General features: G+C 45.6%; 1 protein-coding gene across 2 annotated transcripts in view; it reads left to right on the forward strand.

Annotated features, from left to right (window-relative positions):
- The first annotated feature begins 11,821 nt into the window (after nucleotides 1-11,821).
- The window catches only part of TWIST2 (twist family bHLH transcription factor 2), a 43,415-nt gene continuing 29,581 nt past the window's right edge, over nucleotides 11,822-25,655 (forward strand). For both annotated transcript variants that reach the window (XM_065669704.1, XM_065669703.1), the window contains exon 1: nucleotides 11,822-12,592. In XM_065669704.1, the coding sequence (XP_065525776.1) occupies nucleotides 12,073-12,555 (483 nt within the window). In that variant the 5' untranslated portion in view covers nucleotides 11,822-12,072 and the 3' untranslated portion in view covers nucleotides 12,556-12,592. The remainder of the gene's footprint in view (nucleotides 12,593-25,655) is intronic.

Below are 25,655 nucleotides of genomic sequence, written 5' to 3' on the forward strand. Positions count from 1 at the left end.
CTCCTGTCTTCCCAGCACACGTTATCTGAAATCCTCCCGTGGAGTCTGATTCCTGGCACGGACGTGGGAACAGGAAGGAGCCCTGCGAGATGTTCGGGTCCCAGCCCACGTCTTGCAAAGAACACCACGGCTGCCCAGACAAGGGAGCGGACTTTTCCCACCCCAAGCTCAGTGCTTTCATTTGAAACTTGCCATGAATTCAATTTCCTTGCCAAGATGTGGGGGTAAGAGGGGAGAGGATCTGTCATCATGGGTGCTCCCCACTACACTTCTCATCAATTCCTTCCTCTTTATTTTTCTCGAAAGGAAAAAAAAAGCCCAAAACAAACAAACAAACAAACAAACAAAAAAAAAAAAAACCAACAAAAAAAGAATTGAAAGACTCAGGAATTGTTTGATAATATAACTAAAAAAATACAGAAATATTCTCCACATCCTGATTTTCTCTGCTCTATCCCCTGTCTGCTGGCAGGGAGACCCTCCCAAAGGAAAAGCAAAAGGGAGCAAAGTAAAGCAATGAAAGAACTTATGCCCAGGAATATTTCTCTGGTTTTCCTTCTAAACTCAGGCAAGTTTTATGTAAGTATTTTAAAATCAGGACTTTGGTGGTGGGGTTCCCTTCGTTACATAAAAAAGACCGAGAAGTAAGTGTCCCTCCACATTTGATTGTTCCCTGAACAAAATGTGGGGGATTGGAAAGAAAGTGGAAGTTTTATGCTGATTTCCAAGTTAAAAACATAGATGTAACGACATCTCATTACTTCCTCCTTGCTGCGAAGCACTGATAATTACAACCTCTAAAAAGGATGATCCCTATTTTCAACCGAGATGCATTTTCCAGGAAAAAATGAGTTAAAGAAAACAAATCTTATCAGTGACATGTTTTGATCCCCGCTATCCAACAGCCTCTTTATTCTTAACCCCAGAGATTTGTATCTAGGTCAAGTGTACGACCAGTCGCCCTCCTCCCACGGCACAAGATTTAGCCTATCGCTACTCCAGTTCGAAATGCGTTTTGCAAAACTCTCTTTGGGTCAGTGATTAGACCAAGTTCAAGGCCAATTCATATTCCATATGAACCCGGTTGGTCCAGTCCTAGCAACAAGAGCCAGAATATCAAATATATGGCAAAACTGGCCTACTCCATGATATTTAAAACATATGGCATAACAACATACCCCACGTTTCCATAGCTTCGTGTGTGCGTGTTACTGATATGCCTTGCATTATAATGAAAATATTAGTACACATTGGATTGCTGTCCCCCTCCCCCTTCCCTCCACATGGAAGGATTTCATCATATGTCTTCTCCGGTCTGATTTTGTTATTCATCTATGCTGAGTGCCTGACAGATGTTTGCTTACAAATTTCTAAATCACTTTGCACCAGCCACACTTTGCTTCTGCTGCATTCATGCTATTGCATATGGGGAGCAATGCTGCCTGCCCATTCCTGCCTCCTTCCCATTAAACATGTGCAGCAGCCAGAGATACAATGCTGGGAGAAAAAACAGATAACCTATCTCATTCCTCTATGTTCATTGTCTCCTGTCACACAGCAGAATAGAGATGCCAATGCAAGAGGTGCCCAGGCTGGAAAGTTCCTGCATGAAGCTCACATCTGGGGATTAGGGCAGGGAGGAAGAGTCTGGAAACATAGGAGTTTAACTCCGTTCCAGCCGAAATGAGGACACTGGCTCTTCAGCATCGACAGACTGAGCACATGTGACTTGTTGATTGACACCAAAGTGTGACTGCAAATGCCTATTCTGCTGTTAGCAGGCTCAAATCATTACAAGAAAGCAGACAAAAGTCATTTCCTCCAGGGTCCCATGCATCTCTTCAATTGCTTCTATGTACCTTTGCCAGGTTAACACCAATCTTGAAGAGCTTTTGGGTTAAAAACTCCTCCCACCCTTGTCCGCAGAAGTATTTTTGTACAAAGACGACTGTATTAAAAGAACAGTCACACTCTGGGGCTTTCAAAATTGTTGTATAAGAGAGGTCAGACTGAAGATTCATCTTTTGTAATACTTGCAGTAAGCACTGCTGCACATAGCCTTCTGCTTCCCCCCAAAGAAAACTTCATGCTTGTGAAAGCTTCCTTTGGGAAGTCCTCAACTTTCCTAAAAAACAAGTCATTTGCTTTCAACCAACTATTCCTGTGTTTTGTTTGCTTTCTGAATAAGTTTGTCAGCATGTGCTACCATCAAAAAATTAGATCTCAGTGAAAAATAAACCAAACACAACCAGGGAGCAACTCCAATTACGAAACATCACTGAGGCCTGGTTGCACAACATGCCGTGAGACGCTGACGTTCCTAGCTTTTAATTTAGGCTTTGCCTCGTAAGCTAGAAGGTATGTGTCCCACCAGCCCCGCCAAAGGTTCAGAAAGGGCTGTCTGTGCTTATGTACTGTTTAGGAAGCTTATGGCTCTCTATTAGCCACCCAAATCCCCCAGTTCCCAAGGTGAGGCTGATCCAGGGCGAATCAGAGTCAATGGAAGTGTTTCCATCACCCATTTTTAGTCCAACCGAGCTCTTGTCTGTTCTATTCAGGTTTTCCCCCCTGATTAGGCAGAAAAAAGGGCTCTCCAGTGGAGAACATGGTTTTATGGAGGTGAGGTCTGAGTAAATGTGCACGAGTAGGTTGGTGTTTGCAAGGTACTTCACATGGGAATTAGATCATTCAACTGGAATTTGGCAGAAATGTCCCTTCTGCTGAGGCCCCAGAAAGCAGAGTGACTAGGGAATACTGGGAAGTATTCACCTGGTTTCACTGTGGATTTTACCTGTCCCCAGGACTTCACTCTGATTTTACATGAACAGGATTCTAAAGGGACCTTAAACTGGGGATCCTAGAGCTTGAGTTGGGGATTCTTTTTATCCCTCCGAGGTCCTTTCAGCAGCTAATGGATCATCTGTCCTCCCTCCTGGATGTGAGATTGCTTTTGAAATTGATTGCATCTCCCACTCTCTTCTCTACCATCCTGAAGAAAAACATTTATCGGACCCTTCCTTTTCCATCAGCTGAGCAATCCTGGGAGCCTTCAACGGCCTCCTTATCCCTACCCCAAAATAACTACCTCCAAATGATTGTAAAACTACAAACGAGCTGCGCTAAAATCTCACCAGACACATACATTGTCAGAGCCCATGGCAACTTCTACAGCTAGGTGCCTTCAGCGCTAATTCTTTCTAAATGAAAGGTTGCTTAGTGGCATACTGAAAATTAAGCCTTTGAAGCCAGCACACAGCTCCCCGACCTATTATTGCTTTTTCAGATATACTTCACTAGAGCAAAATCCAACAGATGGTTCAGTCACGAGTGCAAAAGCAATGGTTGCAGTGTCTTCCCCACATACGAAACGTAAGCCAGCTTATACAAAAGGATCTTCCAGCTCTATTTCCTCCACGTGTTATTTTTATGTATCTTCCAGGGAAATGCAACTGGAGAATTTGAATTTAATAAGTGTGGGATATGGGGCGCTATTAAGTCTTCAAAGCACAATCAAGCAACAGTGATGGATCAAAGGCCTACAGAAAACTTGCACGAAATTATTGGCCTTTCAGGAGACTGAGCCACAACAAATGCCTACTGGATCCATACTTCAGCCCCCTCGGGAGGGCAGAGTTATTAAAGGTCGTCGCAAAGCCTGCCGAGAGCAACATAAAGTTTTCTGCTGACTTTGCAAGTTGTGAATCAGACTCCAAGTCACCTGATCGAGTATATAGTGGAACCGACAGTAAACTTTAGCTTTGCCAAGAGCCCAAAAGAGAAGGAAATGAAACATCACAGTAGTATTGATGCCAGAAAAAAAAGTAAATCTCAAAGCTCAACTGATAATGAAAAAGCTGGGGGAAGCTCAGGCTGAGGACAGGTATGCTTTATAGCTCTCCTCCAACAATTAAATGCAAGTTTAAAGAGAACTCGAGCTAAAACACACAAAAATGCAATACTTTGCAATCCATCAAATGCTCGTCTTCATGGCAAAGAGAGCTACTATGCAGTGTTATTTTTTTAATTCTAGGATTAGATAACATAGACCATATTCTTAGGCTGCGGCTGCTGCCCATGTCACCTCCTGAATGGGGGTGCTCCTGGAGAAGGTTTGAGCACATGCATCAACCCCTTAATTTCAATGCAATGACTTCTATGCTTGAACTTTGTCCATTCCCACAGAGACCAAAACATGCCACACTATGAAGAGTGGTGGGGCACACATAACATGCGTCCATCCCCATAACGCACCTTATAGCTTCACCAGAAAGCATTTCTCAAGCCCACTTCTCATCTGTGATGCTGGATGGCGGATGTGGGCAGCTGGGACAGAAAACTTAGTCCCAGGTTCTTACAGTACTGCCAGAGTACTGCTCCCAACCATCAAATCCCAATACAGCAAGGCTGAGGACAATATTGGGCAAGTTATCCTTGGCCTGTGAAGAGCACCAGGGGTGCAATGCAGCAAAGCATCAGTGGAAATAGGGAAGGATACCCTGACTCTTGCATACAGCAGGCTTGGGAGGTTAAAATACCTGCTGCTTGACCTAAACATGCATCTTCCTTGACACTACATAGGCAAATCCACAGAGGCTTTGTTAAAAATGCTCTTCCTGTGCCTTTGAGGGGTGCAGCTGTTTTCCTGATAACTTCATTTCCAGTTCCTTGGCTACTACACACATGTTCCTTTATGCCAGCTTTAGTGTCTGTACAGTATTCTGTTTACAACCAGGTCTACATCAAGACTTGTGCTATTGTTCATTGAACGACAATATGCTCTACATAGGTAAAGGCTGTTACTCTTGAGAAAAGAGACAAGTTAACTTAATACTTTTGGAATAAAAATCCAAACCAAATTATATTAATTTGCAAATTTTTATGATTGCTTCATTTAAATTCAACATATCTTAAATTCTGAGTATTTGGGACTTTTTTACCTCATCATTTTGAAAGAAACAATGAGGCTTTCCTGCTTTTTCTCCCCAGATCTCACTAGGAATATCAAAAACCTAGTTTCCCTGGATTTGCTGAGTGTCCCACGAGTGCATCTTGGTCCAGTTGAGTCTTTAACAAAGCTTTCTTTTCTCCACAGATTTTATTCAGGTGCCTGAGTTACACAGGTGCTGGTAAAGACAAAGAGAAAAGAAAAAGATTTATTCGGTCTAAGAAAAATCATTTCCTCTCAGCTATTCAGTGATCATTTATTTATTAAATGGAAGGACTTAAATCTTTCAGCATTGAATTAAACACCAAAGTGAAACCAAACTAGCTGATAACCAAGTAATTTAGGCAGAAGGTACTAGCCCATTGCTGCAGCAGAATTTGAAGGGAGGCATTGGCTTTGTGTGTTCACTTTACTGGTGGCCAGGAAACCCAAGATGTGCCAAGGCCTATCCTGCGCAGCAGCCATGGTCTATCAGGGATGTCCAAAGCAAGGAGCAGGGGCAGTAGGCAGCTAAATACCTTGGCACAGGTAAGGAGTCAGAATAAGTGTGCCTGGTTTTCCAAAATAAATCATATTTTCCTAGGAATGATGGTCTGTTTCCACAAAACAGTTTTCCCTAAGTAACGAATTCTGTCAGGTTTTTCTTTTATCTCCCTGGCCAGAAGTTTACCAGTCACCCAGGCGTTCTCCAAGGTGATACTCCTTCCCTCTCCTAGGACGCTGAAAGACATAAAGGCAAGACACAAAGGACCTAAATCAACTCACTTCTCAGTTGAAATACAAGGGATCTTCACGAGGTCCCACCTTCCTACTAAGACACTAAACCAGTGAAAATATCAAAGAGCACCATCAACCTTCAAAGAGCATGATCCACAGCTCTCCTGGGTCTATGGGCTAGTCCCGTATTCTTCAAACGAAAAAGCAATGCAGGCTGGGTGCTCGGGTGCTGTACTTTATCTTACTGCTGTGGGAACATCAGTAACGCCTGAAGTCCCACAGGGAGCATAGAGATGCAAAAGGCAGGACCTTTCACCACTGGGAACCATGATGCGTGAACCAACGATGACCTGTTGTGCAACAGCAGCCCACCCAGCCCATTGGTGTTATGGTGGTGAGATTCTAAAGGTACCCTCAACAGTTAAAACTTAGAAAAGGTTCACGGCAATGAACTCCTGTGCCCAACAGGAGCAGTTTTCACCCTGGGATCCCAGGAGCAAACCCTGGCACTTCACTGGAAGCACTTCATTTTCAGGAGATAGAGAAGCTGTCAAAGCAGTGCTCAAAACCTGAAGCCAGGCGTGATGTTGTTTTGAATATATCTCCCTTGAAGTGGGTGTTGCAGTCCAAAAGGCTGAATAGAAGTCTGACCCTTCCCCACAGTGCCTGAATGCTGCTGGAACAGCCAGGCTGGTTTTGGATACTCCTTGACACTGGTGGGAAACCCTTCTTTCCCCTTTTAACTAGGCTAGAAATAGGGGAGGAAAAGGCAAGGAGCACAAATTATTTCACATGCTTTGATTTTCTAGCTCATGAAACAATATTTTCATTTCCTAGCCCAGGTTTTAAGCTACAGTTACTACTGCTGCAGCCACAATTAATATTTCACCTTCCAAAAAGAAGGGAAGGGGAAGAAAAATCTCTCTTCTCTGTGGATTCCCAGGGAGATATTCCACTCTGATCTGCAATTAGTGGTGGCCTTGAGTAAATGATCTAAAATAGAAATGTTGTTTTTGGAATCATGGAGCTACTACTTTTTACTCCTCTCACATGCCAGTTCTTCTATTTGCTTTGCTCTATGATTAAAAATAGAAGCCACAATTGCAAAGCCATTGCCTTTTGGTTTCTACAGCAGGACACACACTATCTTTTCAATGCTATTGACGTGAGAAATTACACAGATTTCTAATCTTGACAGCAATCAACAATCAGACCTGAAACACTGCACCCAGCATTCAATGCAGAACTGTGCCTGGTCTAAATTATCCCTGCCCTACTGACAATGGAGCTTGGATGACCAGGAGATGTGAACTGGTCCTCTGATTGCTTAATGCTTGAGACACTGATCCAAAACCTGCTGAAGCCACTGAAGATCTCTCTTTTTATTTCAGAGGGGTTTCAGATCAGAAATTCAGGTCTGTATTTAGCATATACATGATTTTGAACACCTGCCTATGTCCTACAGAAGTTATTAGGGCTCAGGTGAACCTCTCTTCTCCAAGGCACATTCCAGTGCTGTACAGAATCCCAGCCTCAGTTGGAAAAGCTGTGGATTATAGCGCGTCTTAACCATTTGACTTGCCATAGGATTGCTTTTGAAAGTTATGATTTGCATTTATCATTATTACACTGTAGACAGTTTGTCCTGACATTGTACACAGAAAATTAGGCAAGCTCTGGAAAAATGGCCCTTGCAATTCACACCTTGCTTGGTTAAAGCTTGTGTGGAACTGCCCAATTCATACAGAAGGTGGACAAAGGGCCTGTGGGGCTTCCACAGGGAAAAATCTTGAAGTTATTCCCTTCTCTTTGTTGTCATTCACCTGTAAAGTCTTTCCTAGAAAGATCCATGTTTTCAACCTCCATCCCAGAGCTGAGGAAACCAGATGGATCCATCAAACCAAGGAGAGAGCTGTCACCTGCACAGGGCAGGCACCAGCACACCCAGCTGCTCCAGCAATGCCTTTGCAAATCAAAAGCATGCCTTGACCTTGACTGCATTTATTGGTAGGATTAGCAAGCAATAGGACTTGCTGTCCCAGGGTCAGCCTCTCCTTCGTTTATGTCTGCTGCTCTGAGGGTTTATAACCAAGGAAGCAGAAAGGAAGAGCGGGCACATCAGCTGGTAACAGTTCAGAAACAGATGTACATTCTTGCACAGAACTCCAATGTTAGCATATCCAATTACTTTGAAACCGTGCTCCACTCCAACTGTCTTATCCCTAAAGCCTCACTCTCCTTACCTCCTGCCTCTTATCTGTGCTGCTCAGTCACTGCTCCTTTGCTTTTGATTATAAACTTGTCACTGCAGGGTGAATGCTTTGGGAAACATCCGCCTGCCGTGTCTGGCTGCTGCCGCAGCACAATGCAAGGAATAAGGAAACAAAACCCAGAAAGCAGAACTGCAAGGCAAAATGTGACTGCCTTTGCAAAGACAGCATGTGGAAGTGGATACTCAGTGGTGGCTGCAAAAGCACTGAGGAATTATCACCTAAATCGCACTGAAGGCAAGGGAGGGAGGGAGGATATAATCAGCTTAATTTAAAACTGGCTATACCAGAGGCTATTCAGTGCTGGGCACTATTTGTGCTTGGGACATTTATGAAAGAGCAAATGATGCTCTTCTCTATAGCAGTAGGTAGAGAGGAGGAGGAAAGCAGTAAGGTCAACAGCATCTTTCTTCTTTCAGCTTGCTCCTGACACCTCTCCTTGACAGAGCATGTTGAAATGCTATCAATCACCTTTACTGACAGGGCACTCAACCTTTCCCCACTTCCTACTGTGGGCAGAGGAAAGGAGTGGCAAGAGGCAAAAATCCAGACATTCTCCTCCACAATGCAGAGGGGCTGAAAGGTGATTTTCTGCCCAAGCTGTGCCAGGGGACAACTGGACACCAGGCTCCCTATGGACAATATGCACTACCTCCAAAGCTGGGTCTGTGCTTGTTCCTTTCTAACAAGGGATCTTAGGAGCCTGGTAATGGCATTGGAAAAGCAGCAGCAGCATCACAGCGGATGTCACATCTAAACAGGGCATTAAAACTTTCACCAGAATGATTTTTCTTATTGCAGTTTATGATTTCATAACCTCTTTCCCACCCTGCTGTGAAAGGATGCGTCCACCCCATCCTTTGCCAGAGGTACCTTCATACCGCCTGCCTCCCCCACAAACCTCTCAAAACTCCCTTTTCCTTCAGGAAAGCCAGATCACATTTCACCCAGGGCTGCACACACGTAGACCGTGCCTTTGGTCTGCTCCAAGGGAAGATATTTGCAGTATTGTCAACACTGTACTCAGCTCTGGCACTAGGTACTGCTATGGGACTCAGTGGCTGTAAAGAATACACACATATACAGCAGCTCTGGAGCTGATGTTTGTCGGAGCTGGGCTTATGGACTTAGTAATTATGGCACAGCCAAGATTCATAGTAAATTTCCCCAGTGAAGCCTGTCTGATACTAAAAAGCTTTGCACATTTAGAGGTTACACACAGCAACAGTCCCCATAGGGAGAAACCCTGCCTCACTTTGTTGTGCAAACACTCTCAGTCTCCTTCACAGAAGCCAGGCAGGGGGCCTGGGCTGTTCATTTAGTTAATATCACTAAGGTGTGTATAGGAGTGAGGGGCTGCTCTGCCATGGAAGCCTGTTCCTGCTCTGCACCATGCACCCCAGAATGACATGGCCAAGAGCACCCAGAGATAAGTGGGTGCATCGCTAAGTGACTGCATCCTCCACAGCTCCAGCATGATACTGAGCTGCACCCATCCATGGCTGTACTTGTATGGGATAGGCACAGTGGTTATCACAATGGTAAAATGCCAGGTGAGAACTGGGTGTTTTGGGATACAGCCACACACTCTGCCCCCAAAAACTCTCTGCCCTCAACCCCTGGAAGAACTAAGTCCCACCCCATGGAAACTTTGCACTGCCTGGGAAATCAAGCCCTGCATTTGGTGGTCATGGTATGGCAAAAGGAAGAGGCATAATAAGCATTATTAGCACTCATATCAGCAAGGCAGGGGGAGACGAGGCAGCAATGAGCAGCTCTGCTTCTCCTGCAAGCTCAGGTCTCCTCCCTTTGCCCCTGGTGCTCTCAAACAACCCAAAACACTGCCCTGCTCCCTCCCCAAGTAGCCTTTTGCAGACATAGATAGCAACTTTGGCAGCATATTCCTGGTGCTCATCCCCATGACACAACTGCCCTCCCTTATTGCATGCACCCTTGCAAATCCACAGCAGCTTACCCCCATAAACATGGAAAAAGGCAGTGCCATTCAGAAGGAACCTGTTTGCTGGGAAAACCACGCTCTTTACAGCTGGAAAGCAGAGATGCCCCTTTGGTCTTTGGTGATGGCTCCTTTTACTACTTCTAAATGACCTCATGCACTTAAGAGGAGGCTTTCAAGTACCTCAAATACAAATCAAATACCCCTGACGAGGGATGTTCAGTTCTCTGAGGCACAGCTCCACATCAGCACCACTACAAACAACAGTTTATTTCACTCAGAAGACAGGCGAGAGGCTGTTACTCAGATTTCTCCAGTATAAACCACCCTAACCCAGCCAAGGATGGCATCTGTTTCAGGTCCATGGGGCTGGTAGATGCCATCCCAGCTCCCTGTACTCAGGGACCTTCAGGTTGCAGATGCAAACTAATTGCCAACCCTTGGCCCCAGCTGCCAGGCCCAATCCCTTCTGGAAGCCGGGCTTTGGGGTGGGGGAGGCACCCGTTCGGAGTCGCTGGGGTCTTAAATTGGATTAAAAGTCTATTTGCAGAACTGCCTCGCTTTCCGACTTCTGTGCTGCACCTGAAAACCTTTCCTTTTTAAAGCAAACACAGGCTCTCCCCAGGGGCTGCCTGGGGAAGTCTTTCCACTATAAACATTACCTACCAGGAGTGGAGTCAGCCCCAGGCGAGCCAAGAATTCCTTCTCCTACCAAGGAACACTTTCCAATCAAACCAGACATTATTTTTTCCATTAATGAGTGTTGATACCTACTGGAAAACTTTGCAAAGAAATCTGCTTCAAACGAATGCTTTGCATGCAACATCTACATTTTACAAGTTTGCTTTTGCCTTATTTTTATTATTATTGTTTTATTTCGTTTTCCTGCTCCCTGTTGAAAACATGATCTTTGCCGCACAGGAATGCATCTGTTCCTGCAATTTGGTCTCTAACTGAAATCAGAGGTCCAAAACTGATTTTGCTCTGCCTTAGCTCCACGGAAGCAAGCAGAGTTTCCCTGCATTTTCCCCGGGTGTGATGGAGAGGAAAAATGATCCGCTGTCTTCTGTTTGATACATCAGAAATCCTGGAGCTGCTACCACAAGCTTTATGTGCTGGGATGCCACAATTTCAACAGCAAGATATTCCGGAGGAAAGGACATCCTCTGCTCTTGCTTCCCCAAAGCAAGAGTTCTTGCTTCCCCAAAATGTACTATGTAGTGTTTGACAGGAGGTGAAAAAAAGCAGGGAGAAAAATAGACTGTATAGCCATGGTATACTCTCCATCAGGTTCACTGCCAGCTATTAGCTGCTTTCCCAATGACCTGTATTTGGGGCTCCATGGGGCTAGTCCAGGAGGGTCTTTCTGTGCTCCCCCACAAGTAGGGGAGGTCAAAACACCACCCTTCCCACAGCTTATCATGCCCTAGGGGACTTCTGCCACCCTGAGGTCACCCCATGGGTCCCCATCTCTGTGGGGCAGTTGAGGAGCAGGTTGCAAGACCCCCCCCCAGCACCAAGGATGCAAAATATAGGGCATCCTCTTGGGCATGATGGGGCTTCATAAACCCAGCACACCCTGATTTGTGTAAGGTACCAGGGCAACCTGGCTATGGAGATGGAACCCATGGGCGGAGATGCAGCCTGTAAGTGCTCAGTACCCCAAAACACCCCCTGGCAGGGCCGTTACCCTGAAGGGATGCCCCAAAGCCAGCACCTATGGGAAGTGGGGAGGGTGGTCTCTGGTTATCTTTTATTTGAGGTGCATTCCCAAGATTTAAGTGTAACATAAAACTGTGAAAGTTTAGCAGGGGAAAATGCTTTCCTCCCACTGACCTGGCCGGCCAATCAGAAGGGAGCCCTGCACCTCCCTCACTTCTGACAACTATTTAGCAACTGAGCTCAGCTAAAGTTTCCAAAAAGTTGGAATAACTTCCTCTCTCTCCAAGACCTCAAGTTTTTTTGCACAACCCCGGTCCTTGAAATAAGAACCCTTCAAGCAACCTGGAAAACGTTTGGTCAGCACAAAAAAAAAAAAAAAAAAGCAAAACCAAAAAAGCCCTCCTGTTTTTCCAAAGGATCTGTCTCAGGAATTTAAAGCACATTTAAGACACACACACACACACTCACATAACATAAAGGAGGGGGGGAAAGGCTCTTCCCCTCCCCTTCTTGCAGAAAGCATGGAAGAAAGCTCCAGTTCTCCTGTTTCCCCTGTGGATAGCTTGGGGACCAGTGAAGAGGAGCTGGAAAGACAGCCAAAGAGATTTGGCAGGAAGAGAAGATACAGCAAGAAGTCCAGCGAAGATGGCAGCCCTAACCCAGGGAAGAGGGGGAAAAAGTCCAGTCCCAGCTCCCAGTCTTACGAGGAACTGCAGAGCCAGAGGATCCTGGCTAATGTCAGAGAGAGGCAGAGGACTCAGTCGCTCAATGAAGCTTTTGCCGCCTTGAGGAAAATCATCCCCACTTTGCCTTCTGACAAACTCAGTAAAATCCAGACCCTCAAGCTGGCAGCACGGTATATAGACTTCCTCTACCAGGTGCTACAGAGCGACGAGATGGACAGTAAGATGACGAGCTGTAGTTATGTGGCTCACGAGAGGCTGAGTTATGCCTTCTCCGTATGGAGGATGGAAGGAGCGTGGTCCATGTCGGCCTCCCACTAGCCACCGCCCGGGTCAGGCAAGCCCAGCTGCCGAAAAGGTAGGCACTGATTTCTCTTCTCCTGAATGATGCTTCAAGTTCACCATGGGATGGGGTTGCCCGTGGCTCCCTGCACAGCCCGGCTTTACAGGAGGGATTGGTCCTGCCTGGGGAGAAGTGGCATAATGTGGTAGGGAGTGGGGATGCTGCTAGACAAGGGGTTGGGGGCCACCAACCTGAAGGTGAGATAGGTTGTGCTTGGCTCCCTTCTGCTCCCCTGTGCCTGCAAGAATTCAAACTAAAAAGAACTTCCCTTCATGCAAAAAAATGAGATATACCTCATTTAAAAAAATAAGAATAGAAATCAACATGATACTACTCTGCAGGAGTGGGGGAGCAGAGAGAGAGCTAGCTGATGAGGAATGGAGCGGGGGGGGGAAGTGCTGCTGCATGAGGTTTGCCAGAAAGCGCTGCTTCGGGGAAGGGTTTTAAGAGAGGAAAAGGCGATCAGTACAACAGGCTGACAGCGGGATCTGAAACAGCTGCCACCCCAGCCCCAAAAACCCCAGTGCCAAGGCAGTGGTCCTGGGGCGGCCGCATCCTCTCCCTGTTGGGGGGTCTGCAGGACGTAAGTGGGGTTCAGTGACAAGTTCAGCCCAGGTTGTGTTTCTTCTAAAAGAAACAGGCAGCAGATATCGGCTACAAGCCCAGGCTGTGCCCCTTCCCCCCCCCCCCCCCAGTAAAAAGCAAACAAATATAGAAGAAACTTGGCCAAATTTTCATATTTCTTCCTAAATCTTCATATTTCCCTTCCCCAAAGTACCGGTAAAGCAAAGGCTGTTGTTAGAGGTAGTTTCTTATTTACTCTTTAACACTAAACTCTTCCTCATAGTTCTCCGTTAGCAGAAAACTACTTCCTCTTAAGTTGCCTTTGTAATATTTGGGGAGGGAGGAATAAACAGCAAGAAACGCAAAGAAAAGGCCTTTAATAACACCCTCATCTCAAGCCAGTTTAGCCAAGCAGCTCTGTGTTGCGTCAACTGGAGTTTGCTTGCGGCCGGTCACTCTCTGGGGCTTGCTACATAAAGCAGAGTCCATGAACCCATTTCATCAAGCTCCAAGAGAGAAATTTGCCGCCCTCCCATCACGTCTCCAGTGATGTAAAGTGAGTTAATTTCATCATGCAGAGAATCGGCTACTTAAAGGTGAAAATCGAGTTTATCCCAGCCCATTGGCCAGGCTCTTTTAAAGGCGCAAATCCATCTTTGTTTTAGCAGCAATAAACGGCCCATTTAAGTTAAAACCCAACCTTGGGGCAACTGCAGCACCTTGTCTGAGAATAGCCAGAGAGTTTTCAACTGGAATTTACTAATGGTGTAACACAGAGACTTAAAAACCTCTTAGAAACCACTTCCAAGTAAACGTGTCACTTGCATCCTTAAACAGTTTGGACTTCGGTGCTGTAATTAAGGTGTCCACACACTGTTCTATGGAAGAAGTAACACCCCGAATGTTAGGCTGTTCACAAATCTATTACTCTGCCCGTTTCACAAGCTGCCTGTTGTTTAGCTTTGTTTAAATAGGTGATGCTGTTGGTGTGTGTTTTATGGACATCACATTATGCTACTACTTTTTGCATGCTGTGCCCTCATTTCAACTGCAAAAAGCCAAAGTCGAGCTGCTCTTTCAAAGGATCATCCCTCCATTTATAAAACAGGGTGCCTTTTCCCATGCTAATCTGGCTAAAAAAGCTGCAGCAAATAGATTAGGACCCCCAGCCACACAGGCTAAAAATGCAGGCTTCTTGTCAAAAACAGATGTAAAATGTCCCAAACACATATTTCTTCAGCAGTTTAGATTGGCTGAATAGTAAAGTCCTGGGATGGAACAAAGCATTTATTCTGTTGTTTCCCCAAATGATGTGCTTGCCATTAGCCAGTGATGGTTTTAAAACTGTTTTCAAATCTGCAACCATTCTCTGTCAGTGCTTTATAGCAGCAAAACCTGCTTTATTCTTTTAAATCATACTTAAAAATCACTGATGGATGAATTATTTATTAGCAACACTTTGATGAGGCAGATTTTAGGTGTTGATGCTCAGGTTGCCCCTACCCCAAAGCAATTGCAAGCAATATTTTGGACAGCATGAAAAACCATGGTGTCGAGTCAAATCCCGATGTGTTTTTCACTTCACTTTTTCAACATTTCAGCGTGAACTGGTATTCAGCCTCCTTGCCATAACCTGATTTCAAACCCTGTGGCTAGAGGTGGCTCTTTGCTTTGTGTTTGAGTGCCTTAGAGAAGAAACTCGCCTTTCCCCGAGCCCCTGCACTTCTCCTTTCTTGTGCCTGTGTGTGCATGCACATGCGTGCGGTTGAACTGTTGAAAACACTGTTGACAAACGGCCTAGTGCGGTGCGGTGTCAAATTCTATCGTTTATGGCAACAAAAATTACATCTGACAGCAAAGAAAAACTAAAGATACATCAAGATCCTAAAGAAACCCTCTAAAAGGGGCAAATTTTGCTGTGTGGTGTGACATGGACATATACATGGGTTTGTCCCGGCCAGAGGAGTTTCTATGCATAGTGGAAGCTGTCTGTATAGTCCTGGTGAGATATACATATATATATATATATATATATATATAAGCCTGTAAGAATAGTCATTTGAATTTGGGATCAGCTCCTGCCTTTCCTAGGGAGTAGCTACCTACTGCAAAGATAGGGTGAGCAAAAAGGGATGAACGCCGTTCAGGCTGGATTACTGCAGCCGTCCTCCCTTTTCCCTGAGTTTTGGAGAGAGATAAAGCAGGAAAGGTTTTTTCCTTGCAGGAACAGTTATAACCCTTCATCTGCAACAAAATCAGAGCAGCTTTTGGACTAAAAATCAGAGCCTTGGGAACTGGTGAAATGCCACCTGGCTTCTCCAAATGCCAGCAGGTCACTGCTGCTCGTTCCTCTGGCCATAAGAGGTTTTCCTGTTCTGGTCCATGTAATTACAGACAACTTACTCCAGTAGTTTCAAGACAAACAAGCACAGCTTTGTACTTCAATGAGTTCAATAGGGTGTTTCAGCTGGATACAAGCTGAGCCTTCCTCCCAAAAATCTTTACATCCTCATCACCAGCACCTGTGCCCCTTCCCTTTGCAGGCACCTTTCTCTTTTTCCTTCAAAACACTCAAGATACTTGTGATTTTTGGATTTCACAGTTTAGAGTAAAGAAAGTATTGTCTGTCCAACAGTGATGCCAGAAGCAAAGTGTAAAAGACAATACAGTCCTAAACCCTGTGCTAGTAAAACCAGTTTGCCAGCAACCCACTTCCCACTCTCTGCAATACAGCTTGGGATGAGTTCATTGCCTCCCTTGGGCTGCCAGTGGCACTAATAACACCTTTCCCCCCTTTTTTTTGTGCTGAGGAAGCCTCATGCAACGTGTACATTTGATACACAGCCCTTTACCATTGCCTTTCCAGGCCTGTCTCCAGTATAAAAAGCTATTATCTTATTTCACTTTGTCCTTCAAGCAGCAAACAGACGTTATCTTTGCTGGCACTGGGAACAACCTAATTCTATGGTATATGAAAGCAGTGCAGTTAACTGGGAGTGTTATGACACTGGAACTAAGCCCTTTTTGTCCCCAAAGCCCTATTTTTTTTTTATACTCATCCTTAGAAAAATGTAAATATGTTTCCTTGACAGGAAGGATTGTAAAGTTTGGTATTTACATTAATTGGCTTGTAGTGGAGGGGGGGTTTCATCTTAGTGCATTTAAAAGCCCAGGAAAAATGCGGGTTTGGATCTTCTGTTTACTTTTGTGTCTTTTCTTGGGAAAGAATAAATCTGTTCCACAGCAGACACCAAATACATTGCAGTCAGCCAGAAAACACTTGGGTTCAGGGACCTTTGAAAGAAAGGGTGTAAGGAAAATGCGCGGAAGAAGGAGACATGCAAAAGACAAATCTGCCATGGTTTAGATGCATAGAAACTAATTACTGATCATAAAGAGTTAGAGATACACACGGTGGAGAGAAAATGTGGGATCAAAACCGAAGGACCACTTGGAAGAGGGGCAAAAGCATGTTACTACTTAATCTGCCAGCGGCAGGGCTGCGGTAAAAGCGCTATCGGGAGAGATGTGCGTTGAGGGTCATTAAGGAAACAGTCAGGGCATATATTTTAGCTAAATACACCTAATTTGTCTCCAAATTAGTCATCCTCACACCAGTCATCTGCGCAGAGTAGCTCTAATTTTAAGAGTGCACAAAGCATCCTCTAAAAACAAAGGGGAAGACTGCAGTGCTTCTCCTTCACAACCTCCCTTCGCATTCCTTTCTTCAGTGCTTTTTGAGACGTATTTCATGGAGTTATATGTAGCAGTGATAAATGAGCCTTGGAGATCACAGCAGCCTCTTACAGAGCTGGGACAGATCCTGTAACCACTGCTGAAGTCTCTTTTGGGGACATTTCTTGTCACTCTTTCCCCCTAGCAATATAATTATTTTTATAGCTGTAGCTCTGAGAATCATTTCCATGTGGTTCAACACGACTTTGAAATCTCCAAGCCTGAATTTATGTCTCACTGTAGAGCCATAGGAACAGTTTGATGAGGCCACGAACATGTAAGGGAACACCACCGCAACCCAGAGCGCAGAGCGAGGTGATGGTTGGGGAAAGCACATGATTTCTGGTAGTTTCTCCCCCCGTCCCAGGCTTCACAGGTTAGGAAAGGGGGGAAAAAAAGCTGATAAAAATATAGTGCTGTGTCATGAAACACCTTCTGATCCAGATCCTCTGCTGGCCCTGAGAAATCTTGCTGCTCCTTGCTAGCTGACGATCACATCAGACCTCTCAGTGGCTTGCTGTAAGTGACTTGGAGCGCGCTACACACCATCACTTCTGATTTGCTTCTAAGTCAAATTTGGAAGAGAAGGAAAACCAAGTCCTCCAGCTGGATACAAGCAGCCTCTTGTTAATTAATAATTAGCTCTCCAGAATTAAAACAGTAGGAATATTTGCCAGGCAAAAATAAAAACAAAGCTCTGGGCACCCCAGCACTTTATTAGATTTGTAGTTGTAGATGACCACTCAGCAACAACAACTAATCATACACAAACAGCAAATTAACTCAGCCAGCCAATAAATCAAAGTAAGGCAGCCCCTTCCCTCATACCCGTCTCTTTAACCGCTTCCACACCAAACCTGGATGAAGGCAGCCGGTCCACGCAGCCCATTCTGGGGTACAGCAACTGTCCCATCAGGGCTAGCTTTAGCAATGCCATTGTCCTTCTCCCAGGAAGGGAAGCCAGTTAAGCAGCCATGAGGCTCTTCTTCAGCAAAGCACCCCCTCAGCTGGGCTTTCTGTTAAGGTTCTGCTCAACTTCTGCATGCATATGGATGGGTATGCAAGGTGGCGATTTGGGCTCTGGGTAGCTCTTTGGGATGTACTTCTGTATTAAGGCAGGGCTTTCTTTGGAGGGGTGCGTGTGTGACTGGTAGAAGAGAGGATCTCCCTTTGAATGTTTTCCACTGTTCATCACCATTACAGTGCAAGGCTTTCTGTTTTCAGCAGCAAGGAAGGTTTTCCCTTGGGAAGAGTCAAAAAGAGAAAGAATCATCATATCTCCTCTGAAAATAAGCTGTCACGTTGCAGGAACATGGAGACAGGAGGGCTCTGCTGGGGAAAGGTGCAAACAGGACAGCAGAGGCTTTTGGTACCACTCTCAAAGCATTAAATAAGCAACAATTGAGCGTTACAGCTAATAGAAGGTTTCAAAGATGCCATTAATTCCTTGATCTCTCCAGCCTGTCCTCCCCCAGGTCTGAGCCCTTTGGATGGAAGAGACATTTTGGTTTCCCTGAACTGAGCCCAGGAAAGGGCCGGCAGCGAGTGTTTGTCAGCCTGGGATGGCATCTCCCTGGGAAGGGGACAGCCAGGCACCCCCAGACCTCTCCCAGGGGCTTTGTTTGTGAGCTTTCACATGATTCCCAATTCTATTTTGGCTTCCGCATTGCGTCAAGGGATGGAAGCTCAGCAGATGCAGTCTGCGCAACTTGCAGAAGTGATCAGACATCAAAAACGAAGCTGGAAGTGAGCTGTAGTCTCTCTTCCTCCCATCTTCTCCCCATTAGTTGCTTGGAAAACAGAAAAAGGGGGGCTGGGAAGAAGAGACAGATGTCTACTGGTTCAGCTTGATATACATTTACTGGAAGAGGTCCAGTAAGCCTGTAACAGCTTTAATTGAATTCCTAATAAGATAGTTTTGCCTTTCTCAACCTCTGCCCCCCCCCCCGGAAAAACTTTACCATTTCCTTAAGAGATATTAGACCTGCCAAATGCATGCTTTAAAATGTATGAATTAGGTTTCAGCTGAATTTAGCCACCAAAAATCCTCACTCCGTGATTTATCTGATTACACCTTCAATTTAAACTGCTTGGGCCTCCTTTAGAAACCATGTTTGTGCTTCAATGTAAATAAACCTAATTGCTCAGCTAGGAGAGATGTGGGGGGAACATGGCTGCACTGAGGCTTTTGTTAAGAAATCAGGTGATCCAGCTTGGAATATTTGATAGAATTGGGATGGTGCCAGGGAGAGGCTTTTGGGCAGAAAGCTGCATTTTGCATAGCTGGGGTGCTTGGGTTTCCCAACACCAACCTCCTTAATAGAATTAATCTGCCAGAGGGACCTCACAAGCCGCAAACACACACATTTAAGAAGTGACCCTGACAGCACATTTCATGAGCACCATGATGAAATCTCACTGTGGAATATGGCTTGATATGAGAAATTCCCGGCCCCGGGAAGCTCAGAAAATCATTGGGTTGTTAAAGAAATACAACAAAAAGCAAGGCAAAAGGACATGTGCTTGATGATCTTAAAGGTCTTTTCCAGCCTAATTCATTCTTTGCTTGTCAGTGTACAATTTGCCATCAGTAACTAAAGATAAACCACCCTGTTAAAACAAAAGGACTTTAATCCCTCTGCAGAAAGCTTGACTGGGGAGCACTGCAGCACCTTGATACCACCCATGCCATCACCCCATAAATGCTGTCAAGAGGATGCTCTCCCTGCAGCACAAAAACCCCACCCTGAATATGCTCAAGACAGAGAAGCAATGAAATGACATTTCGTTGTTGAAAGGAAACGCTGGTTCCTTGCTGGTCCTGTACATTTCACTGCTCTCCTTTCACCTTTCAAATAGCCCCCTCCCACTGCAGCTCTGCATACCTCTGCAGAGGGCAATGTAATATATAGTGTTATATATATTATATAACTATGTAACTATATACGTATATTAGACTATATATTATATATATGTAGTGCTGCCCATTGAACAGAAAGCTATAAGCTCCTTCCTGGGTGTTCAGAGCAAAGACTCCATGGGAAAGGCACTCTGCAGGCCGAGCTGCACCCATAGCACGGCTCCAGCAGGAGCCCCAGTATCTGTGAGTGCTTGGCAATGCCACCCACCCCAAGCACAGGGGCAGAGTGAGGTGTCACCCTCCCCAGGACCATGTTGGTGGATGTGAGCAATACACCCTCACAGCAGCATAGCCCCCAGGCGAAAAGCGTCTGAGGCACCATCAAATGATTAAATCAAAGGAGTTAGGATGGGGAAAACGGCTCTTTGGCATCTCAAAGCTGAGCACTGGGGTGCCCAGCACAATCTCCATGCTACATACACACCAACTGGCATCCCATAGGCATCTTTAGCCAATTCTTGTGTGCTTAAGCCTTTCTTTCCCCCAAATGCACAAGGCTGTGGCACACCAGATAACAGTGAATACCATGGCATAGGGTAGGTAGCAGGAATTGAGCCTATGCATGAGCATCCATGTGGAACCATAGAGATTTTGGTTATGGCAGTGACTTTAGGAGTGCCAGGGAATCACCACAGTGGAAACTTCCCAGTGAAATACCAGGGCATAAAACTACACTACAAAAGCTGCCCAGATGGGATAATATCATCTTAAAAATATAAAACTATGTGCACAACATTAATGTGTATTTTTACACATTAGATGATTATTCTGCATCTGTAAAAGGCATTTATTACATTGCCTGATGAGCTCAGGAAACTTACAGTGTCACCGAGTCCTTTCTGCTGTCTGTAATTGCAAGCACAATGCTTCAGGCATGACCCTGCAAAGATCTCTTTCCACTTAGTGGGGTTTTATGCGCTGGACAAAGAGATACTTTGCGGGATATTTTGCAAGGTATTTTTCATCCTTTGCCATGAGAAGAGCTGTTGAATAGATTCCTGTTGTTACCAGCACCAAATAATCTCTTTTATACTTGGTCTCTGACACGTTTGTTGTTGGAGGGGAGCTGGAACATGGCTGAGCTTCAGCTTTCTCACCACCTTCCCCATAGAAAAAGTGGTGAATTTGCACTTAGGCTTCCGTACAGGGAGGTGGTTTGGAGTACTGAGTTTTGAACTGTTCAAGGCACAGTCTGTGCCTCAAAAAGCAAGGGGGGGTCACAACATCCCTTTCCAATGATCCCTTGGAAGCTTTGAAACCGCAATCAGTATTTCTTGGGATAAGTCAGTGCGTGCAAAGGAGTAACTCAGCACCAGTGTATAGGTTATTGCCAGGGAAACTAGTGGTAGAGAGAAGACAAAAAGACTCCATCGCCCCCAGAAAAGTAACTACAGGTACCCCAGGGCCAACGCAACGTGCTCAGAGTGCTGGGGATACAGGGTAGCATTTTCAAGCTGTGAATCAGGAGTTCAAAACACTGATTTTCAATGGGACTGAGTTAACCTGAGAATTTTACTCATAAGCACTGTTATTTTGTAAACCTGGCAACACTTCCCCTCTCAATGGGTGGCAAAAGTTGGTTTAAAGTGGTTGAGTAGCCTAAGGGAAATGGACGTGGCTCTGGAAGTTGCAGCTGTTTCCTAGTTCTGAATTATGTCAGAATAAGAGGCTTTAAAAGCAAGAGGACTCAAATGCATATCCCTTTTCTGGTATTGGTTTCTTGATCTCATATAATTACTGGCTCATTTTCTGCTGCAATTAGAAAGGTTTTCATGTGCACCACAGCACCTAAGGAGGTACACATACAAGTCCCAAGTACGTTTATTAGGCCTGCCCACTCATCCCTGCTCCTACAGAAAATAAACCTCCCTTTTAGAGCATGTTCAGCACTACTTCCTAGTGCCATAATTCCACCAGCCATGCAAATCAGTTGCAATGCCTTTGTTTCCCAGTGCTATTGTTTCTTAATCTTCCATTTAAATGCTACTACACAAGTAGTAGCCAAGTAGAAGCTACACCCATCTTACACAGCTCTAGCAACATTTTGCACTATTTTAAAACACAAAACCTCTTTCTAGATAGGAATTCCATAGGCTGACACCTTGAATTACTCATTCACTGCATTGTTCAGGCTGCCTTTCAGCTCTGTTTCAGGCACATCCTTGAAATGTGCCCAGTATGGTCCAAAACAAGTGGCTTTTGGGTCATTTCTGCCATGTCACACCAGCAGACCCAGCCTGACAAAGAAATCTGGAGTACCCCAAGGGGGGAAAACCTCCATTATAACACAAATATGCAGCTTTGCAATGCAAGCTACAGCACCCTATGTCAGGCTCTCCAGTACAAACCCATCTTAACACTGCATCTTGAAGAGATCATCCAAACCACACTCTCCCTGTGCAAAGGGTGCTGTTGGCACCACTGATTTGCCCCTTTGGGGTTGGCAGGAGGCCCTCCTGAAGACAAGATATAGGGACCACACGGCAGTGCTGGCAGAAAGAACAAGGTTGGAACTAGATGATCTTTAATGTCTCTTCCAACCAAACTGTTCTGTCCTTCATTCTGGGGATGTGGTGGTGTCAGTCACACCCTGGACCTAGGTATGGTCCTTCCTACTGGGACAAGGCCAGCATAGCCCAGATGCACTTCGGGACAACACTGCCATGGTGGATGCAAAGAGCGAGAGAGGAGGAGAGAGAAGCTTCCAGGATCTCTTGCAGGAAGCTAAGGTTGGGATTCAACGCCTAAAGCTTTGCAGGGGATTTGGTTACTGGGATTATGTGGGGAATGGATGTTTCTGCATTGTGCTTTATAGATGGCAACCATGACTGGTGAGACAGCTGTGGAACAGTCAGGGAACTGACTCGGGAAAGTTGTTGGCCCAGTTGTACAACATGCATCTTGGAGGGCTTTTGTCCCCAGACAAGCACACTGCTTCCAGCTGGCTCCCTTCTCGCAGGTATGGGTGTCAGCTGGAAGTAGAATAGGGCTGCCCACCCCAGGAAAGACAAACCAGCCCTGAACACAGCCATTGGCAGACACTGTAGGGACCCCAGCCATTAAAACACTGGTCATTTCCCCCCTACTCCAGCAGGACAGGAGCCCTCAAATCTGGGCTCTCCACTTCCTTAACTGCCACCGTCACAGCAACACACAGGGATGCAGCACCATCCAGCTTTAACCCAGTAGGAGGCATCAGATGGGGCCGAGAGGCAGATGAGGCTATTCCTCCCATTTTCATTTTCTTAGGAAACTATGAAAGAAAAGGAAAAAGCAACAACAAAACCCCAGCATTTGGCAGCAAACAGAGGGTGGGGATCACTGCCAAGGCCTGGACAGCTGTACCTTCTTCACTAGCAAGTTGTGTGATCAGCAAGGGCCGAGCGCGCTGAAAGCCAAGAGGAGTTACCATAGCTGCCACATTGCATTTGGCTGATCCTCCCTCTGGGAGACACCTTAAAGAAACAAACCCACCCTAACAGCTACGCCAGCACTCGCACTCCACTGTGCATCAGAGGAAAACTATGGGTGACCTCTCAGGGTTTGTGTTTTCCCCCCCTCTTTCCATATCTTCTGATCCAAGCTGAGGGAACAGGGGAGAAGGAGAGTAGTTCCTACAAATGTTTTCTCATTTTCTGCAGCCTCATGTTCCCAGCAGTGCTCCCGTGGCTGGACCTTCCCAACAGCTTGGAATAACCCAGGAAACAATGCAAAAGCCCTGGTGGGTCCCATCCACACTCAGCTCTGCAGCCAGGAAAACCCACCCCAGACCATGTCCTTGCACTGCAGATCTAGAAGCTTTTTGCCTGGTGGGACCTTAAAACAGAAGGGAAGGGTTATATCAGGAGGAGGGAGAGAGATGTGATGTGCAGAGAAGCTTCAAGGAGCACTGATGTGCCATGCCTGGCTCACAGCAGATACACACCGAAAGCATTACTGTAAGCAATAGCTGAGGGAAGCCTCCCTTCTGCTCCCAGCAGAGCGGGTAAGGTAAGGAAAAGCTCTTAGATTTCTTTTTAAACAGAAATGACTCTTCCTTTGCTTTAGGAGAAAAGCAAGAGACCCATTTCTAGGTGCTATCCCTGCTCTAAGACAACAGCCAAGCACTCCCCAGGCTTCAAGGTTTGTGTTAAACTCAGTGAAACAAACGTTCTGACCTCCAAAAGCTTTCTTTCACAAAGCCTGCCACATGTATCCCTGTTTCCATATAAAGCTCCTTACAAACATGTTAAAAACCATCGTAAGGATGGTTTTTCCTTGGAAACATCTCCAAAAGAGTCTTCCAAGGAACTGTACTTGCTCCAAAGCCATGCTGAGCTCTCCCTATCCTACCAGCCCCGTAATTAGCAACTTCCCAAGCTCAGAGATCTCTTGGACGATAAAGGTGGAAAGCCACAGGAACACAGCACAGCTTGCTCCTGGGCTCTTGCTGACTCAGCATCTGCTGGCACTAGAGGGCAGGATACACTTTATTAGAGAGTAGGATGCACATTATTAGAGAGTAAGGAGTGTCTGAGGTTGAATTGAAGGGGCACATATGCCTAAGAGGGAGCATGCAGCCTGTCTAGGAGGAGTCAGGAGCTGCCTCATTGCACAAAGCGAGGACCACCCTTGCACTGAGCACATCCTGCAGCCTTGATTATCAGGGCAAGAGCCTCCCATGCTAAGTAAGGATTAGAATCCCAAATGGCATCAGAGGCACTTCCACCACCTTGTAGTCACAGCCGCCTGCTGCTTTACCAGCCACATGATTCAGGGTGAAGTGTTTGGCTTTGCAAGGGGGATGCTCTGAGCAGTATTCACTGGCAGTTTCTGATCAGAAGCTGTCTGTAATTGCAAGCTTCATGCTTCAGGCATGACCCCGCAAAGTTCTCTTCCCTTTTAGTGGGGTTTTATGCACTGATTTCTGATCAAAACCATTTGGCAGATACATGCAGCAGGCACAGACAAGCTACGCTGCAAGTGCTGTCTCTCAGATTCATAGAAACATTTTTCCACATACAATCAGCTAATGCTCAGGGAGTTGCCAACATATTCTTTCTATATAGAAAGACTTTTTCGTCTCCATCTCATTCCTTTGGTGTGTTTTCCTTTGTGTATGATTAATCTGTACTGTCCTCATCTTAATAGGAGATTTTAGACTAGCTCCAATCAAAGCAAGCCCAGGTTTTCTCCATTCATTTATCAACAGCCACTTGAAGGACAACCAAAATTGCACAAGAGTACTCCAAGCAGATTATATAGTGCAGTCCTTTCATTAGTGAAAACCCCATAGAATTAGCATGCTTCAAGAGCAAGGTAATTCATGGTCTAAACACAAGAAGAACTTCCCCCAAGCCTCCCAGACCTCCTTGTAGGGAGGCCCTAATCCTGCAACCACAGCATGCCACCCTGCATCATGGTGTTTGTCTGCAGAAAGCATTGTGGGCTGACAGCCAGGAGCAGCAGGTTGCACCCTGAATAAGCAATGCTTTTTGACATCACAACTCATAATATACAAAAGCAACTAAATAGATCAGGTTGGGCCACTGTATCAAACCCCAGCTCAGATGCAGCCCAATACTAGCAGCAAGCATCACTCCAGCTGCTGGTACTTACAGGTCTGCCAGAAAGCATTGACCCTTCACTGAGAGACTGAACTCCTTTAAAATGTAAGGATTGGGGTGCACACTATCAAGCTGAGGTGCTGTATCCACAGGTCTTGCACTACAGCACAGGGCTAAACCCAACTGAGATGTCCCAGCAAAGCAGAAGGTGTCCCTGTCCATGGCAAGCGGTTGGAACTGGATGAGCTTTAAGGTCCCTTCCCAACACAAACCAGGCGGGGATTCTATAATTTCTAGTAGAAGCAAAGTGAGG

The sequence above is a fragment of the Lathamus discolor genome, chromosome 3, assembly GCF_037157495.1.
Source record: "Lathamus discolor isolate bLatDis1 chromosome 3, bLatDis1.hap1, whole genome shotgun sequence".
Classification (NCBI taxonomy): Eukaryota; Metazoa; Chordata; class Aves; order Psittaciformes; family Psittacidae; genus Lathamus; species Lathamus discolor.